This window comes from Notolabrus celidotus, chromosome 4, assembly GCF_009762535.1.
Source record: "Notolabrus celidotus isolate fNotCel1 chromosome 4, fNotCel1.pri, whole genome shotgun sequence".
In the NCBI taxonomy this organism is placed as follows: Eukaryota; Metazoa; Chordata; class Actinopteri; order Labriformes; family Labridae; genus Notolabrus; species Notolabrus celidotus.
In genome coordinates, this window is record NC_048275.1 from 6,197,560 (window position 1) to 6,216,352 (window position 18,793).

The 18,793-nt window shown below is 46.7% G+C and overlaps 1 protein-coding gene across 6 annotated transcripts in view; it reads left to right on the forward strand.

Moving 5' to 3' along the window:
• LOC117811300 (signal-induced proliferation-associated 1-like protein 2) overlaps positions 1-18,793 on the forward strand; it is a 137,535-nt gene that overhangs the window by 39,901 nt on the left and 78,841 nt on the right. For all 6 annotated transcript variants that reach the window (XM_034681491.1, XM_034681487.1, XM_034681490.1 and 3 more), the window contains exon 2: positions 16,963-18,750. In XM_034681491.1, the coding sequence (XP_034537382.1) occupies positions 17,235-18,750 (1,516 nt within the window). In that variant the 5' untranslated portion in view covers positions 16,963-17,234. The remainder of the gene's footprint in view (positions 1-16,962; positions 18,751-18,793) is intronic.

Sequence of the window (18,793 nt, forward strand, 5' to 3'; positions counted from 1 at the left end):
CAAACTAAGCAGAACACCGGTATCATCGTATAAACATCAACATCTCCTCCTCCGCTCGCTCAGAGTGAATCCTCCTGAAGATTATCTGCTGTTCTCAGAACAGCTCACCTGGACTTTACCCTGAAGTCATGCTGAGGAGCTGGGGGGAAATATTTAGGTGTAGTCACAACAACAGGGAACATTCAGCTGCTTCCCCGTGAGATAGTTTGTGTTGCATCATGTTGGAAATGAGCAGGAGACAGATCAGATATTTGTGTCGACAGGTGTGCAGATACAAAGTAAAGCTGTCCTGAAGGTATTAAGTCATGCAGACTGAGTTCTCTTAGAAGAATGATGATTGGTAATCATGAGCAGCGGTCCCTGTGGAGAGGATCAGGTGAGCACTGTCCTCTCCTGAAGGTTCCTGTGAGGTGAAGAAACCGAGTATCTGAGAATCTGAGCTCCTGTTCATCCTCTGGGTGAATACACTTTAAATCCATGTCAGCTGTGAGAGAGAGAGAGAGGCTCCTGCTCGGCCTCTTGTGTGTGTGCGTGTGTGTGTGTGTATTAGAGTCTCAATCTCAGCAGACACACTGTACCTCTGCCTCTCAGTGATAAAGTGATGACATGGACTCAGACTGACCTCAGAGCGTCCATGCTCCTCTCCTCCTGTCTTCCTCCTCTCCGTCCTGAGAGAGAGAGAGAGAGAGACTCTGTGGTGGTCGCTGCAGCGAGGCCGGGCAGAGGGGGGATGTGAGCTGATGGTTTAGGTGTGGGTTTATTCTGGAGGCCTGCTGGGCCACATCAACCCCGCTCGTCTCTGTTCTGTCCCTCAAAGCAGCGAGGGCCGGGGAGGCCGGGCAGAGTTTGGGGGGACAGATGGTCTCTGTTGGAGGAGGGCCACAGCTCAGCGTTCTGTGTTCGTGGGGCTTCGCCGGAGCAGCCAAGAACAAACACGCCGTCCTTCTGTTGGGGACGTTCAGGAGCTTCATCAGCTCCGGGAGAGACTTCTGAAACTGCACGAGGATCTGAGGTCTGATGAGAGTTACATAATCCTGAGCGACATGAAGCGGAGTGCTGCGTGATACCTCCGATCACATGCATCCATTAGTGGTATGAGAAGTCTTCATTAAAGTTATATCAGAGAAGAGACTCTGTATCTATAGACTCTTTAACTCTCTGGACATTGTGTCTCTGCTCCCGCTGAGCATGCTCTTTATTCTGGACTGTAAATCTGGAGACTCTGTCCTCCGGTCTGTTTAAACTCTCAGATCACCCTGAAACAACGAAAGGACAAAGGCAGTGTGCTGCCCGGCAGGCGCTGGGCAGACAGCCAGCTGGCAGGGCAGCAGGGAGGGAGACTCCCACTTTCAGAGAGCCGGGAGGAGGCCTGCCTCTCCTGCACCTCCTGCAGTCAGCACCTCCACCGCCCTGCTGTTATATGAGGATCAGACCCACTCCAGGACAGGGACTCTTTCTGTCCCTTACTGTAACTCCTCTGCCCTGTGGGTCTGATTATTCATCAGAGCTGTGACTGGTTTAACTCTCTGTCCATGGATTACTGTCAGTGTTTATGTTGGCAAGTAGAGGTCGACGTTCCAGAGCTGCAGCCGTGATTTCATCCTCTCATGGGCTGCATCCTTAACGTGACGATGTAGAGACAGAATCTGATACTCAAGCTCAGTCTGAACCAGAAACACTGTGACTAACAGACTAGTGTCAGGTCTCTGAATGTACTGAAGGAACATTTCAGTTTTCAGCGACTGCAGATCCTCCAGTGTCCACTAGACTGTGTCTCCTGCAGTTCCTCCAGTGTCCACTAGACCGTGTCTCCTGCAGTTCCTCCAGTGTCCAATAGAGTGCGTCTCCTGCAGTTCCTCCAGTGTCCAATAGAGTGTGTTTCCTGCAGTTCCTCCAGTGTCCACTAAAGTGTCTCCTGCAGTTGATCCAGTGTCCAATAGAGTGTGTTTCCTGCAGTTCCTCCAGTGTCCACTAGACTGTGTCTCCTGCAGTTCCTCCAGTGTCCACTAGACTGTGTCTCCTGCAGTTCCTCCAGTGTCCAATAGAGTGTGTCTCCTGCAGTTCCTCCAGTGTCCAATAGAGTGTGTTTCCTGCAGTTCCTCCAGTGTCCACTAGACTGTGTCTCCTGCAGTTCCTCCAGTGTCCACTAAAGTGTGTCTCCTGCAGTTCCTCCAGTGTCCACTAGACTGTGTCTCCTGCAGTTCCTCCAGTGTCCACTAAAGTGTCTCCTGCAGTTCCTCCAGTGTCCACTAGACTGTGTCTCCTGCAGTTCCTCCAGTGTCCACTAGAGTGTGTCTCCTGCAGTGAGTCAGTCCCCATAGAGCCCCATGTTAAAATGTTACAGCAGAAATAAACATGTTTACAGCCTGGTACAAAAACAGTTTGGGTCTCTATAGCTCATTTCTCTCTTCATGACAACTGTACGGCTGAATTTATAAACAACTCACCTGTTTACAGCAGGTTATTACCCGGCTGTGTTCAATACTTGATTCTGATTGGCTGAAACCCCATAACAATAGAAATAAACACCAGGGACAACCTAATCACACACGACATATCAAATCAATCTGCAGAGAGGAGAATAGAACGGAATGGAACAGATCCAAAGGTGCATTTCGACCAAGAGTTCCAGGGTCTTTTAGCCCCCAGAACTACTTTCCCCTGAACTAAAAGGTTCCTGTGCCCCCATTGTTGTCTGCGTTTCGACCCGGGCTGAAGTCCCGGGTAGATTGTGCAAATCAGGCCAGTGACGTATGAAGGAAAAAAATTATATTAAATAATATTTTGAAATCTTAATAAAAACTAAACTAGTATGCATTCCCAGGAACTCCCTCTGTGTTTCAACAACTTTCAACACCATTAAGTTCAACCCAAAGTCCCAGGACCTTTGAAAAATACTACCCCCCAAGCAGGGGCTTTTCAGGGGGGAGACTATCTACCCCTGAACTAAATTTAGACCCTGGCTCCTCCGGTCGAAACCCACTTAGTTCCGGGGTAAAGTTCCTGCGGTGGAAAAACGCCTCAACAGATCTAGCATTAGGGGCGTGGCCTCTTTGAGTGACAGGTGGGAGATGCTAGCTGTCAGCGCCTTCAGTCTCTGAACTTTAACCTCTGTGTTTGTGGTGTTGGAGCCTTTAGGAGGTTTGTCATATAGATATCAGACTAATAAGGTCCTAATGTTAAATGTGGTCACTTCTAACTTCCAGGAAACAAACACTTCAGAAGCCAGGCTGCAGAGCTGGAGGCTTGAAGCAGGCGGTTGATAAATCAGTGTCATCCTTTGTTTACACAGCGTACATTCAGGACTCGCTGCACAGCTCCAGAGTTGCATCACTCGCTCTGAAAGTCGTCTGTTGTTTCCAGAGAAGCTCAAACGACAGATATGTACACACTCATAATAAGATTTACTCTCTCTCTCCTTCAGTCTCTAACCGCTCTCTTCTGGCACATTCCTGCTCTTTGTCTCCAACGCAGCATATGGTTGATATTATGAGATTTGAATGTTTGCAGGAAATGAAAAGAATTTAGCCTTTACTGTTTCTGTTGGGTAAATACTCCCTGCTCCCTGAACCTCATGTAGTGGAGTCAGATCACGGCTGACCTCTGTGTTTTCAGACATTCCTCATGGAGCTACTGTTAGCACGAAGCGGAGCAGGAAAACACTCCTGACTGTTTAAGCTCCGTGATAAGACCAGGGCTGGAAATAACCCGCAGTCCCATACCCCGGCGCTCAGGGCAGAGCTGTCCTTTGTTTAGTTTAACATGTGAGAGCTCGCCGCTGACAGATGAGGTGTGGTGAGACGATTGTTTGGGCGCAGTGACCTCCAGTTAGCCGTGTAAGCACATGAGCAGATATGAGACATGCTGTTATCTCCTCCTTCACTCCAGCTGTCTCTCTCTGAGCAGAGCTCGCCTCGCTGTTCTGGGAGTAGCTGAACCTTACTGCAGCGGTCAGCTGCTGCTTTCACTGCCCTGCAAATCCTCAGTGAAGAGAGGAATCTGCATTACACAGAACTGGACCAGGAGAAACTTAAAGTCTGATGTTGAATGAAGATACGTCTGTATTTGAGGGAAAACCAGAGGGAGGAGTCAGTCCTGCAACATCCTGGATGCTAACTGTATAAAATAATAGTTGCAGTCTCAGTGAGGTCACCTATTGGTTTCTGCAGAGGTGTTAGAAAACCCAAACATGGCGGTCAGCGGCCATTTTGGAAATGCTTACTCATGCTAACTTTGTGGGTAAGGAGTAAAGGCTGATTTATACTTCTGCGTCGCCCCTACGCAGCAGGGGCTGACTTCAGTTGCTGAAAAACACCATTAAAAGTATCGTTGATGCTAGGAGCAGCCATCTTGGATTTCTAGCTCGAGGTTACTGAAGTTTCTCAGAGTTTACAAATTCGACTCCCGACTTCGTCCGACAAACATCTGGGAATATCTGACTTCTGAGATCACATGGAGTACACCATGAAGCCTTTACAGTGCCCCCACCTGTCCGTCAAACAAGCCCCGCCCCTCATTATACGAACTAGTACCTGACTCTTGCTTGCATAGACTGTCTTTGTCTGCTTTGCAAGGACTTTGGGTCACTTTGGTGCGGCCCCTGTGGCCAAGCTAGCTAACTACCGAACAAAGCTAGCTTATTGTAGCTTGAATTGGGACTAGGGTTGCAAAGGGGTGGAACATTTCCGGTAAATTTCCATGGGAAGTTAGGCTTGGGAATTTTGGAAATATTCCAAATTGGGAATTTTTCATGGGAATTAACTGGGAATTGAGTGTAATTTAGTGGAAAGGTGTCTTATCCAAGCATAAATATTTGTTTCGTTCTAAGCAGACATCCATCCAAAATAATACAATTAAATCAGATTTATTTGTAAGTAGAACAATCATTTCAATTATCAAGTGTTAGATATTTTAAGGAACAATCAATTATTTCACTGAAGAACAAAAGCATGAATTTTGAGTTAAGTATTACTCATCCCCCCGACCCAACCCATTCAAAAAATAACAAAAATGCAAATTCCAACAAAGTCCCATTCAACGTGCAAAAAAAAAGCATCTTCCCTCAAGCTTCTCAAGCCTAGCCTCTGCAGGATTCTAGAAATCATGTGTGCATGTGATGGAGGAATGCTCAGTGCATGTAGGGGGTGTGGTCTCCCTGCAGTAAGCAGTGTGCTATGTGCATGTGATTGAGGAATAGCATAGATATTCAACTGTACTTACATGAAATCTGGTTGTTTTAGTCAGGATTATGCTAAAATATATTTTCCACAACTATATTTAAGTTCCCTATTAAGAGCCAACCTTCAATTTAGTAAATTCACGGTTTATTCCTGTGGAAAGTTTCCAACTTTGAATTTTGCAACCCTAATTGGGACGCAGCTGAAGTCTGAGGTTGTTGTCATGGAGAGATGAATGAGCTATAGAGACCCAAACTGTTTTTGTACCAGGCTGTAAACATGTTTATTTCTGCTGTAACATTTTAACATGGGGCTCTATGGGGACTGACTCACTGCAGGAGACACACTCTAGTGGACACTGGAGGAACTGCAGGTTTTCACTTCTGTATTGGCTGGCATAAACATCTTAGACTCTGACTCCTCCCAGATTCATGTTCTGGTTTGATGTCTGTACTTTAACACGAGTCTGCCTTTTATATTTTCCTCTGCTGGGAGAGTTGAAGTCTTATTATGGGATGTTGATATTCCTTTCAGAGTGTAAACAGATCAAACTGCAGACGGAGTCTAAAGAGTCTGAAGCTAAAGGTGAAATCTTTTAAAACGCAGCTTGGCATGTTAGAGGAGTCTGTGCACCTGGGTCCGTGACTTGGCATTACTCAGCGTGGGCATTTCCCAGAATGCATTGTGCTCTGGATGATGAGACAGAGTCTCTGTTTACTCTGTGCTGTCTGACCTCCTTCTTTATCTCCTCTGCTGATTGTTCCTCTGCTGCGGGGTCAGTCGGGGTCTGAGAGCCCAGATATAAACAAAAAGTCTCCATTAGTCTCTCGCTGCGGAGCAAACTTCCTCCGCTCGCCTCTATCTCTATCTCTCTCTCGCTCTCTCTCTTTCTCTGTTATCTCTGTCTCTCTCTCTCTTTTTGCAAACACTCAGACGTGCAGTTTGTCCTCTCCTCAGGAGGATTTCTCTCTCTGCTGCTGTGGTGTTCAGGATCATGTTAGTTTGAGCTCACTCCCTTCCTGTATGTAAATCAGATCACATCTGATGGCTCGACTCTCTTACCCCGATTCTTTAGAGGAAGCAACGCCAGCAAGGAAACATCAGATGCGCCAACAGGGTTTAGTTTGCAGAGAGAGTTTAGGTCAGGTTCTTCAGAGTCGATGCTGCAGAGGAGAAGGAACATGGAGGGACTGAAGTAGATTTAAAGTCCCAGCAGATTGCAGGATGAATAATTTAGTTTGTTTTATAAATACAGAAGGATCCACCACTGCAGGGCTTCACATTTCAGGTCTTGTGGTGTCAGCGAGAGGGCAGGTTCAGGAGGAGAGCTCTGAGAGCAGGGACGAGTTCTTGCAGCCGAACTGATGCTCCTCCTCGTACGTACACTTCCTGTCCTTCAGTTTCAGACTCTTTCAGACCTCGTCCTCTCCGGGCTGGAGTCCAGATATCAAACTTGAATGTGTTTTATGAATGAAGTGACGTTGAGTTCAGTGTTCACGGCTCATTAGCCTTTAATCAGGATGAATAAAGGCGGAGCTTTGATGAAGCGGGTCACTTGTTCTGGCAGCTCAGAGAAGCAGCTGGCGTCGCGTCCGCTCCTCATTTGTTACTGCAAGAAGAGAAGAGGGACGGACTTCAGTGAGTCGTGTTTGTATTTTGTAGATGTGACCGAGCTGCTGCTGCTGGAGCTCCTGATGTTAGGATTTCAGGATGTGTGTCTGTAGCTTCTTTCACACATGGAGCCATGAACATTCCCAGAAAAGTCTCAGGAGATCTGCAACTGAAATGTTCAAGATTTGCTCCTTCAAACTCGTCCTTGCAAAGTCTCCTCTGTTGGATGAGTCTAAGGATGCAAGAGGCTTCACGTGGACGACGTAACAGAGACCTGTGACTCTGTGTCTACACTGTGTTCAGTGCAAACATAACCATCATGAAAGTGATTCTCCTTCGACTTCCTGTGAAGATGTTCCTCAGGGGTTGATGTGGAAGAGTGCTGATGAAGTCAGTGTGAAAGTTTTGGCTGTTTGTGTTCACACATGCAGAGCTTTCATGAGTTCTGTGTTTGTGTGAACGCAGCTTGTCAAGTCAAATCAAGTCAAACTTTATTTATAGAGCACATTTAAAACAACCTCAGTTGACCAAAGTGCTGCACAGATATTAAAATACAATATAATCAAACACAATATAACAATAAATAAAAACAATAAAAGAACAGTAAGAGCTCAATTTAGGAAATAAAAGAGTGAAAAATTAAAAAGCCAAGGATTCTTGTTTAGTTGGGACTGAACGCCGAGGAGAAAAGACGGGTTTTTAGGAGTGTTTTAAAGTGATCTACAGACTGTGCAGCTCTAACCTGGAAAGGTGGGCTGTTCCACAGCTTTGGGGCCGCCACTGAGAAGACTCTGTCCCCATGAGTAGAGAGTCTGGACCGAGGTCCTGCCAGGAGCAGCTGGTTTGACGACCTAAGTGCTCTGGAAGTACTGTGAGGCTGTACAAGGTCTGATAAATAAGACGGTGCCAGACCATTTAAACACTTAAACACAATTAATAGGACCTTGAACTGGATCCTAAAGTTCACAGGCAACCAGTGCAAAGACTCAAGGACAGGACTGATGTGATCCCGCAGTTCTTTCCAGTCAGCAGGCGGCCGGCTGCATTTTGGACGACTTGTAGACGCCGCAATGCTGACTGGTCGAGACCAACAAACAAAGAGTTACAGTAGTCTAAGCATGAAGTAATAAAGGTGTGAATCACTCTCTCCAAATCATTTCTGGGAAGCTTGTGATGGTTGCACGCTCAGTTTGACTTTAAATCAGGTGTTCTTGAGATGATGTCATAACAAAGCGACGTGTAGAGCAGGAGATTCCCTTCTTACCTCCATAAACTCTGAGCTGTTGAACTCTGGATGAGTGAATGATTGAAGGATGAGCTGGATGTGTTGTTAGTTTCATGCTTCAGGTCCGATCAGCCGGAGTTCATGTCCTCGTGTTTTTTTTACCTCCCGCCGAGCGAGCGACCCGCTTTCACACCGGACATTAAACCTCAGCGTCGCTCCCGGCAGGAGATACTTATCATAGCGGCGCAGGAAGGGGCGGGGCCAGTCATTAACGGAGGAGTTTTCAGCATCAGCACTAATTTCCTCCCAAGAGTGAGAATGAGGGTGAGAGTGGGAGGAGAGGAAAGAGGAGAGGATGAATGGACACACACACACACACACACACACACACACACACACACACACACACACACACACACACACACACCTCTCTGGGTGTGTAGCAGTGAACTTCTGTTCTCAGGCCCTCGTGATGAACTCGGAGGATCGCCTCATTAATCCGTTCTGTGGTTTCAATTTCTTTGAGCCAGGTTTGGCTTAACTCCTGCTCCCTCTCTTCTCTCTCTCCCTCTCTTCTCTTCTCACTCTCTCCTCCTTCGCTCTAACTCTCTGAAGGTAAAGAGTTGCTCCAGTGAAGCGGACACAGGTCTGGTTGCAGTCCTCCCTCCTCCTCCTCAGGATGAATTTATCCTTCCCAAACCGTCACTCGCTTCCTCTCGTTCCCACCCTGAGCTTGTAGCAGCTGCTCTGAGCGTAGGATTGAAAACAGAGCTCCCATGTTGTCTGTATCTTGGAGGTAGAACATGGCATGTGGTGTGAAGCTGACGGTGTCGATGTGACGGAGACGTGATTCATTGTTCTGATCGGGAGTTGACTGCAGAAGGAACGCGCCTGCAGGTTTATTCACGCTCTTCTTCTGTGGTAATCATGAACACAGAGAGATGCGTCCAAACGTCTCGGTGGCTGCCCGTCAAAATAAAAGCAGACCGGTAACTTGGATCCTCTGAGGAAGACGATGCTCACACAGTGACGCAGCCTTAAGCACTTTAAGATGAAGAACGTGAGCTGGAACAGTACTCTGATCATGTTGACCTCTGACCTACGCAGCGACTTAGTTTGGAGGTCACGGCGTCTCAGGGACGAGGTCGACTACTACTTCCTGTTTCTGAGAACACAGCGTCTCAATCACAGCGAGCTTTATTACAGATAACTGAAGTGAATCTGAGGTCTGCTCTGGGCTGGATCAACATGTCGGACTCTGAGGCGGACGCCATGTTTGAAGCCCTCCACCTGCGTCTTAATTTGACCTCCATGCTGCTTCTGCTTCGTCTCCTAAGGAGCTCAGAGCGCTGTAACACGTCCACGCTGTGCAGTCTCCGTGCAGACGGAGCGTACCTGCAGGAGCACGCCGCTGAGTCTCACCTTTTGAAGGCCACGCTCATGCAAATCTTGATATTTGTCCCGATAATTGGAACTTCTGGGCGACTCCTTTGGATTTAAACACATCATTTAGGAAACCTCTCGCCCGCCGGCTCGTCTGCTGGAGACGTTTAAAGGTGAGCTCAGGTTGGAGACGTGAAGAGTGTGACTTTTTCAGAGAGATGCTTCCTCCTGAACGAGCTCGCAAAGGTTTCCAATCAGGAGGATTCAAAGTGTCCTCGCTCTTGAGAGGACGCCGTGTTCCTCGTCTCCTGAAGAGCGGTCGTCTTAATCATGTTCACAAACAAGAGGCTGTTTTAAAGAACATGCATCACCCCTCAGTCTGAGGGAGCGTTTTTCTCTTAGTGTGACGGAGGAGGAGCTGTTCGTGTCAGAGTTGGCCGACATGGCGTGGCGTTGGTGAAGTAGCCTCTCAGAGATGAAGCATTAATCTCATCCTGGTGGACGCGGCATGCTCGCTTCTCTGACAGCATATTAATATCTGCCAAGTCTTTAATCAGGCCGCGGTGTCAGGAGTATTTTAGGACCTGGCAGAGCGGCACGGCCTCTCCTCGCCGGATGAACCGCTGTGAACGACAGAACATCCAACATGGCGACAGAAATGAGTTCATTACTGTAATTAGGCCTCCCTCTCTCTCCCTCTCTCCCTCTCTCTCTCCGTCCTCCACCTCCGCCTCCGTCTTAAACAGCCATCATGGCGCTGCATTGCTCGGGTAATAAAGGGCTGTTAGTAAAGCGGACGCCCACCCTCCATCTGCTGCTCCCTCTGAACACAGACACAAAGAGAGCACCGCCTCCTTCAGGTCACACGCTTTCTGCTGACCACGTCGCTCCGGGTGCCCTGGGCGCTCCGCACGCTGTGTTCATTAATCACTGTCAGGGAGAGAGCTGGTTTACAGAGACCACCATGTTCTCTACTTCATCCTCCTCTTCATGGAGGCTGCATCCCCCCTCTCCTGACCCGAGCAGGAGCACGGACAAACGTAAACATGTGTGTCCTGCTCCTGTTTCTGCTCTCCACACAAAACAAGGACCGATTATAAACCGGACCTGAGACTGAAAACACTCAAAGCTTTGCCTAATCCTCCTCTTTGATTTTAAATAGTCTCTCTAAAGGTGCTTTTAAACAGCAGGAACTTTCCCCAGGAACTAGGGACCTTTAGAGGAAGTATGCATGTTTTGACTGCAAGAACCAGGGTCTAACTTTCATTCCTGGGTAGTTAATCTCCTCCTGAGAAGTTCCTGCTTTTCGGAATTGGTACTTTCCAAAGATCCAGCAACTTTGGGGGCGGGGCCTGCAGTGCAGAATGTTTCTGATTGGTCCTCCGTCCCCAATAACATCACACACACCTGTGATTCTCTTGGTTTAATACCTCCTGAACATCGATCTTCTCTGAGCCTGATAGTGTGAATGCGTCTCTTATCAGCTCCCGGTGTTCCAGTCTGAAGGGTGACCCTGTAAACTGGAGACCTTCAGCTGAACATGTCAGTGTTTGTGGAGTTTACAACAGCTGTTGAAACACAGAAGGAGTCCTCGGGAATGCAAACTAGTTTAGTTTTTATTCTCCAAATATCCTCATCAGATATTTAATGATCATCTAAAGACGTTTGTGAGGGATGCATCCGGCTGAGAGTCTCCAGTTAACAGGGTCGCTCTTTAAACTGGAACACCGGTCCATCTCTGACATGGCGCTCACAAGTTCACATCATCTGCAGTAACGTCAGACTTTGTTTTCGTCATCTGTCTGCGATGACAGTCTCTCTCTCTCTCTCTCTCTCTCTCTCTCTCTCTCTCTCTCTCTCTGTCTCTGTCTGTCTCTCTCTCTCCCTCTCTCTCATCTGTCTCTCTCTGACAGACGGCAGAGCAGGCGTTGGCGTGGGTTTGTTGTGGCGCGCTGAGATTACAGTTTGTCAGTTTTCTTTGTTCCTCCCGTCCTCAGTCAGCCGTTAAAGCCTCGGCGGCGTGAATGTCATCATCGACGAAGCTGTCTGAGCAGGTGGCACATTTAGCCGTCGCTGGCTCTGATCCGGGGTGTGAACGGGTACAGTCCGGTCAGCGGACTGACTCGATCTGAGGCGCGAGAGACACCTGAGATCTGTTTCTGGTTGAACGAATAGTTGTCCACCTTCAGGTGTTTGTGTCAGAGTGAGCAACAGATCGATCTCTGCAGGAGGTCAGGAGCAGTGAAATAGACTTATTGACACCAAACATTTGAGGATGACTCGGACAAATAATCAGTTATCATTAGGCCACACCCCCAAATATCATCTTTGGGGGTGTGGCCTAAGGTAGTCTTGTGTGTGGCCTAACTTTTAAGACATCCTGTGTGTTTTAGAGTGTAAAGAAACCTCTAACACGACACCTCTGTTTGTTTTCACTTCACTTCCTCTGCAGATCTTTGCTCTTCTCTTACGAACCTCCTGATCTCTGAACGCCAAAGTGTCCCAGAAACAGGCTAATTTTAGCAGCAGCTAACCGGAACGCCCTGCGTGTGTTTGACTGTCACAGAGAGACTGGTCTTTATATTTAAGCAGGCTTTATTAAGGGTTTTAATTTGTTAAAGACACAGTTTAGATGAAAACAGAGATTTTCAAAATAAAGGTGTAATGAGCAAGTTTGAATTTAAAAGAGAAAACCTGTAAGTTTACAAGGATTAGGTCCAACAACTGTAAGATAAAGGTCATAAATTCATCAAAAAAAAGAAGAGAATTTTTTTTTACATTTACAAAAAAAGATAAAAATAAACAAGTCATAAATTTACGAATATTTTAAGTTTACAGGAATTATTTTTTTTTTTATTTTTTAACTTGAATTTAGGAGTTTAAAATTTTAACATTACATTAATAAATTTGTGGATTCACAAGAAAAATAAAATGTGAATTATTATAGCATTTTATGTTTTCATATTAACTCATGAAGCACATTACAAAAAAGAACACAGACAGACAAAAAAAAAAAAACACTAAACACTAAAGTGGGAGATATTGAAGTATTACATGATTAATTTAAGTTGCTAAAAGAAAATAATAATAATAATAATTCTCAGTCTATTCCAATGCAGGTAATTGATAACCACTCGTTGCCAAGATACACATTGATAAGAATGTAAATTAATAAAGATAATTCAGTTTAATTAAGAGTTTAAAGTCTCAAATCAAGAATAATAAAGTTGTAAATTTGCAAAAATAAACGTTTTCACTTCAAAGTAAAGACCAACTTTAATGTAAGATAGTAAGAGGCACAGTATAGTTCCTTTATGACCCTGATTCTTGCACAGATCTTACCTCAACCTTTCATTCAGACTTGATTTTCATTCTTATAACACGGCTAAACCTGAATCACTCAAACTCCCGTCTGTGAGAGGATCAGGATTTATTGGACAGGACGTTGAAATGCTGGTTCTCACTTCTGTGACTCCAGTCAGAGTTAAACTCCCTCCGCTCCCTCTGACAGACACATTGTGTGAGTTGAACGTGAGTGGCGTGGGTATTGTTCGGCGCTCTGCAGCCTGGCTCTTCCTCCATTATTCATCGTTCCTCTGACTGAAGCAGACCAACATCTTCCCCTCTACAGTTTCTTCATTATGCATTCACATGACACAACACAGCCACCCCCCTTCCCTGTCCCCCCCCAATCCGTCCTGTGAGCTGTGTTTGGTCTGCATCGGGAGCAGAGTGCTGCTGGGTAGTTTGGTGAAACTGAGAAGGTGTCATGATCGGTCTCCTCCTGCACATTTGGGTCATGCATGCATTAACCTGCATGTGGCCCGGGCTGCAGCAGCAGAAGCAGCAGCAGCAGTGTGATTTCATATTACTATGTTTCATCCCCAGTGCCCTCGCTGGAGTCTGGCTGCTAGCTAATCTTGATGTGGCCCACATTTCAGTCCCAAAATAGTTCCCCCTCCTCCGAAGCATTAAATGAGAAATGTAAACAGTGACTGGGAACAGGAGCGACCGTTTTAAAGGCCATGAGGACAGAGCTGGGGCTGGAGCTGGAGCTGGAGCTGGGGCTGGGGCTGGAGCTGGAGCTGGGGCTAGATCTGGAAGTGGAGCTGGATCTGGAGCTGAGGAAAGCAGACCTGTGAAACCTTTAAAGGTCTTTGGTCCTTCCTCCGACTCTCTGGTCCTTCCTCAGTCCTCTTGAGCTTTGTTTTGGACCTGGAGCTGCTCTTTCCTCCCTACACAGACTTAAACTCACATTTCTGAAAGCCTGAACGCGCTTAGCCGTGTTTCATGCTCGTAGTATTTCCTGAATGTGCCAACATCTCGTGCTCTTTCCATTATTGATGCTCAGCTTTACGAGCGCTCTGTTCGTACGTAACTTCGTGTTGTTGTGACCCAGTCGTCTGGTTTTAGAGCAAGACCCTGAGAACGAGGTTTTCTGTCTAAATAAAGGGTTTAAAAATAAAATCATGTGAGAGCCGAGGAAGAGTCTCTGCTCTCTGCGGTGAGGAGGGTTTGCTGTGAACTCAGGGGGGCTTTCACATGGTTGCAGATGTAGGAGAAATGAAGCTCTGCAGAGAACAAGAGAAAAGCATTTAGGTCAGAGCGAGCGCTCACGGTCCCTCAGAGTCACACTGCGTGATGAAGATGTTTCTTCATCTTCATCACGCAGCACCTTCAGTCCCAGAGGATCGAGCATGAATCAGAGACACTCAGCAGAGACTGACCACTCTCTGTTTATCACATTTAAAAGCATTTCTGTGTGCTCACATATCATCACAAACCCCTGTGTTGATCTTATGTATTTATTACTGAAGGATGAAGGTAAAAACTACACTTTGCTGTGAAAACTATAAAAACAACTTCCTGTTTCACAAAGTGAGGCTTAATAATCTCTGGTGAGGTCAGCAAAGATGAGAGGTTTGTTAGAATAAAAAAGATCCAGGGTCACAGTTTGGATGAGCTAAAAAGATTTTCAAAATAAAGGTGAAATTTAATGAGAATAAAATCAAAATTCACAAGAATATTTTTTTTCCCCCCAAAAAAGTAAAGTTTTGAGAAAAAATAAGAGTTAAATTTTTTGTTTAAAGTCATAAATTAGAAAAAATTAGGTTGTGAATTATAGTAAAAAAAATTTGGGGGAAGTTTGAAAATAAATTAATGTAAAAAATGTAACTTTATAATTTTAAAATGTTATTTTTAGCGTTGAAAATGTTAACATTGCAGGAATAAAGTTGTTAATTCAAAATAAAAATGAAATTTAAATTCATAAAGATTTTGACGTAAATTTAAGAGTTCAAAGTCTTAAATCAAAAATGATGAAGTCTTACATTTGCAAAAGAAAAAAGTAATAAATCAAAGATTCAGTAGGTTTATCAGGATTAATCAGAATCAGAAATAGAGTGAGAATATCAGAAGATTAACAAAGTGCAAATATAGCAACAGCAACAAATACTAAATTAAAATAAAATGTAAATTCATGAAGATGTTGACGTAAAGTTCTCTAAGTTCAAAGTCTTAAATCAAGATGTAAATTTGCATAAGAAAAAAGTTATAAATCAAAGAATTAGTAATTTTTTGAGGGTTAATCAGAATCAGAATAGAGTGAGAATACCAGAGGATTAATAAAGTACAAATATAGCAACAGCAACAAATACTACTTTAAGGTGACATATCATGCAAAATGGACTTTTTAATGGTTCTCTACCTGGAATATGTGTCCCTGTCTACAAACCCCCCAAGAATGAAAAAAATCCATTCTGCCCCTGTTCTGATTTCTCCACCTTTCTGTAAATGTGTGTGAAACGAGCCGTTTCAGACTTCAGTGTTTTTGTTACGTAACAACAATATCCGGTCTGTCACGGAGTCAGAGCTCGGAGCTTGTTCAGCCCATAGACTGTATAAAATACAACTCAACCCCTCCTCCGTTTTTCATTACCTGCACACATGTGTGCTAACAAGGAGCTTAGAAGGGAGGCATGCTGGTTGTAGGCTGTCTTAATAAACACAAAGGTCGGTTTTACTCCCCACGTCTGCAGATTTGAAGATCTAGTGGATGATTTTTATTTATCATGGATAAGTGCTTGCGCTAGTTAGCATAGCCACATAGCTACATGTTCGTAGCTGTGTACCAAGACACACGTCGACATACTGATAAATAAAACAACAAGAAACACTAAATCTATGACCAATCCTTCAGAAAGGTCCTGCTACAGGCACCTCTCCGTCAGGATCAGATTCAGAGGGTTGAAGTAACGTGATCTCTGAGCAGCCGTGTATATTCAGCCAACATGTAAACATTAGATCAACGTGCTGGAGAGCCGAGGCACATCCACTTCCTGAGGGGGCGTGGTCAGAGAGAAAACAGAGTGTTCTGAGGAGGACTGAAGAAGAGGGTTTTTCAGGCAGACCAAAATCTGATTTCAAAGTGTTTTTTTGAGCATAAACTTTAAAGACAAGTTTTGGGGACCTCTTAGACCAATATATATTGATGAAAAAATCGTGATATGTCACCTTTAAAAATAACAATAAAGCAAGTACAGAATCTTCTTTAATGTGGCCCCTATATCCTGATTAAACTGTTGCATGATTTTCTTGAACAAGCTTTAAAAGATGATTCTTTTGAGCAGGTTTTGGGAGCTACAAACAGAACATGAACAAAATGCAAAAACAAGGAAAAAAACAAATAATGCTCAGAAATCATGAAGAAGTGAAGCAGCCCCTTCACGTGTCTATGCTGAGGGTGAAGAGACATGCAGGGGTTAAATTTTATTTCCCTTGGAGTCGTAATTTGAAGGAACAAAAAGCAGATTGAGTAAACACTCAGTATTATCCAGTCATTACTTCAGTATTGTGATAATATTGAATCTTCAGGCTGCTGCTGATTCCTCTCGGTCCTGACCGACCTCCTGCAGAGTTAGCACGTTGTGAAACACACGGCTCAGGGATAAAAGCTGAAGCCATGTGAGAGTGTATCTGACAGCAGAGGGAACAAAGCTGCTTTCTCCTCCTCTGTCTATAAATCTTCAGGTTCGTGAAATCAGCTGTTCTCTGTTTTTATCACCTTTTAAAATAAACACCAGGAAGCTTTCAGACCTTCTGTCCTGAAGTCACAGGCTCCTCATTCCCTCCCTCCTCGCTCCCTCCCTCCCTCCTCGCTCCCTCCCTCCTCACTGGCTTGTATCAGATAAAAGGTAAATTGGCGTTGAGTATGTAAAACTCTTCCGGCTGCTGAAGCTGGGAGCGGTCGGATCAGATATCGGTACATGTGAGCGTTTAGCTGAACATCTGCCTCTTGTTGCTGTAATTTGCTTCAGCACCATCTGTTCATCATTGAAGCACCAACACAGATATACATCTCTACTGTTACTGAGCGGCACCAGCTCCTCTGACCGGCAGCAGCTCCTTTGAGTCTGATGGTTTAAAAACAGCCTCACACTCTGTAGTTTACTCTGAGCTGACAGGAACATGAGGCGGGTCAGTGATGGTGTGTTCTCTCTGTGTTTGACGTGTCTCCCTGAAGCTGTGTGTTAAAATGTCTCCTGTGTTTTTGTCTCTGTGCCACAGATCGGCTCTTCCAGCTGTCGCTCGACTCCGGAGGCTCGCTGCGAGGGAAGGCTCCACTCGGCGGTGTCACGCCGCTCCTCACACGCTCGTCCTTGACATCCCAAATGCTGCGTGTCGATCGTGGGGCCGGCCGCCTCGTGTGAGTTATGACGACGGCTGCTTCTTTGACTCAGAACAGAGACTCCTCCTCCGCTCAGCACGGAGATCACATGATGTAATGAAGACGGGTGAAGCTGCGAGTCTGCTCTTCAAAGAGTCCGCCGGCAGGATATATGAGTATTTTGAGCCCTGTGACGGATAACAAATCAAACCTTGTGGGAATTGTGGGAGGCCCAGAGGAAATCTCCAGAGTCATGCAGTCAGAGGAGCTGTTCAGCAGGAAACTCAAAGCCCTGAATGGAAGCATGGGACCGCCGGTCTCCAGTGTTCAGGGGAAACCCGACGTCGCAGGAAAAACCAACGGCAACCCGGCCATGCCTAAGATGGGCGTACGGGCGAGGGTGACCGAGTGGCCTCCGAGGAAAGACGGCTGGGACGGGCGGCCTTCACCGAACTATCAGAGCGTCATCCCCGTGTTCCAGAACGGGCAGGAGCACACGGTGGAGATCCTGGAGCAGGAGCCGGTCTGCGTGGAGGTGGACTTCACTGATAGATACACTCTGAGCGACCTGCTCAGCCACTCCCCGCTGAAAGGACTCCACCCCATCCGTCAGCGCAGCAACAGCGACGTCACCATCAGCGACATCGACTCCGAGGACATCATGGACCAGAACGCCGTCAACCCCAACACGGGGGCCTCGCTGCACCGGGAGTACGGCAGCACGTCCTCCATAGACCGGCAGGGTCTGGGAGGAGACGGCTTCTTCACGATGCTCCGAGGATACCGAGTGGACACCCTGGACCACCGGAGCATACCGCCTTTAGGATTCCCCGAGCTGCTGCGCTGCGATGCCGCGCTCTCTCCGAGTCTTCAAACAGCGGCGCAGATCGCCCGGGGGGAGATCGTCCACATTCCAGGATACGACTACATCGACAGCTCGCTGCTGTACAGCCGGGAGCGGGAGAAGTCCTTCATGAGGAGGCTTAAATCTGAGTCCTCTGAGACGTCTTTGTTCAGGAAGCTCCGGACCATAAAGAGCGAGAGCGACGCTCTGCGGCTCTCGCTGGAGGACGACCGGCGCCCGCTCAGCTTCCAGAAGTGTTTCGCTCACTACGACGTCCAGAGCGTCCTCTTCAACATCAGCGAGGCGGTCGCCAGCAGAGCCTTCCTGAGCCAGAGGAAGAACACCACCACCGGGGCGTCGGCTGCCTCAGCTGGACCCGGAGTAGGAGGACTACCTGGACCTGGGCCAGGACCTGGACCTGGACCTGGGCCTGGAGCAGCATCAGACGTTGGAGCAGCAGGATGTAGCAATGCGAACACCCCCATGTTTGAGTCCCCGCTGGGCAGCAGGGAGGACCTGAACCCCAAAGAGAACTTGGACGCTGACGAAGGGGATGGGAAGAGCAACAGTCTGGTTCTGGGCTGTCCGCACTTCCGGAATGAGATCGGCGGCGAGGGCGAGAGGAGAATCTCGCTCTCCAGAGCCAACAGTTCGAACTACAGCGGTCTCTCAGAGAGCTGCTCCTTTGAGTCCTCTCTGAGCTCGCACTGCACCAACGCCGGAGTCTCCGTCCTGGAGGTGCCCCGAGAAAACCAGCCCATCCACAGGGAGAAGGTCAAACGCTACATTATCGAGCACATCGACCTGGGAGCGTACTACTACCACAAGTACTTCTACGGCAGAGGTAGGGACCTTTCATTTATATGATGAAGTTATTCATCAGTCTC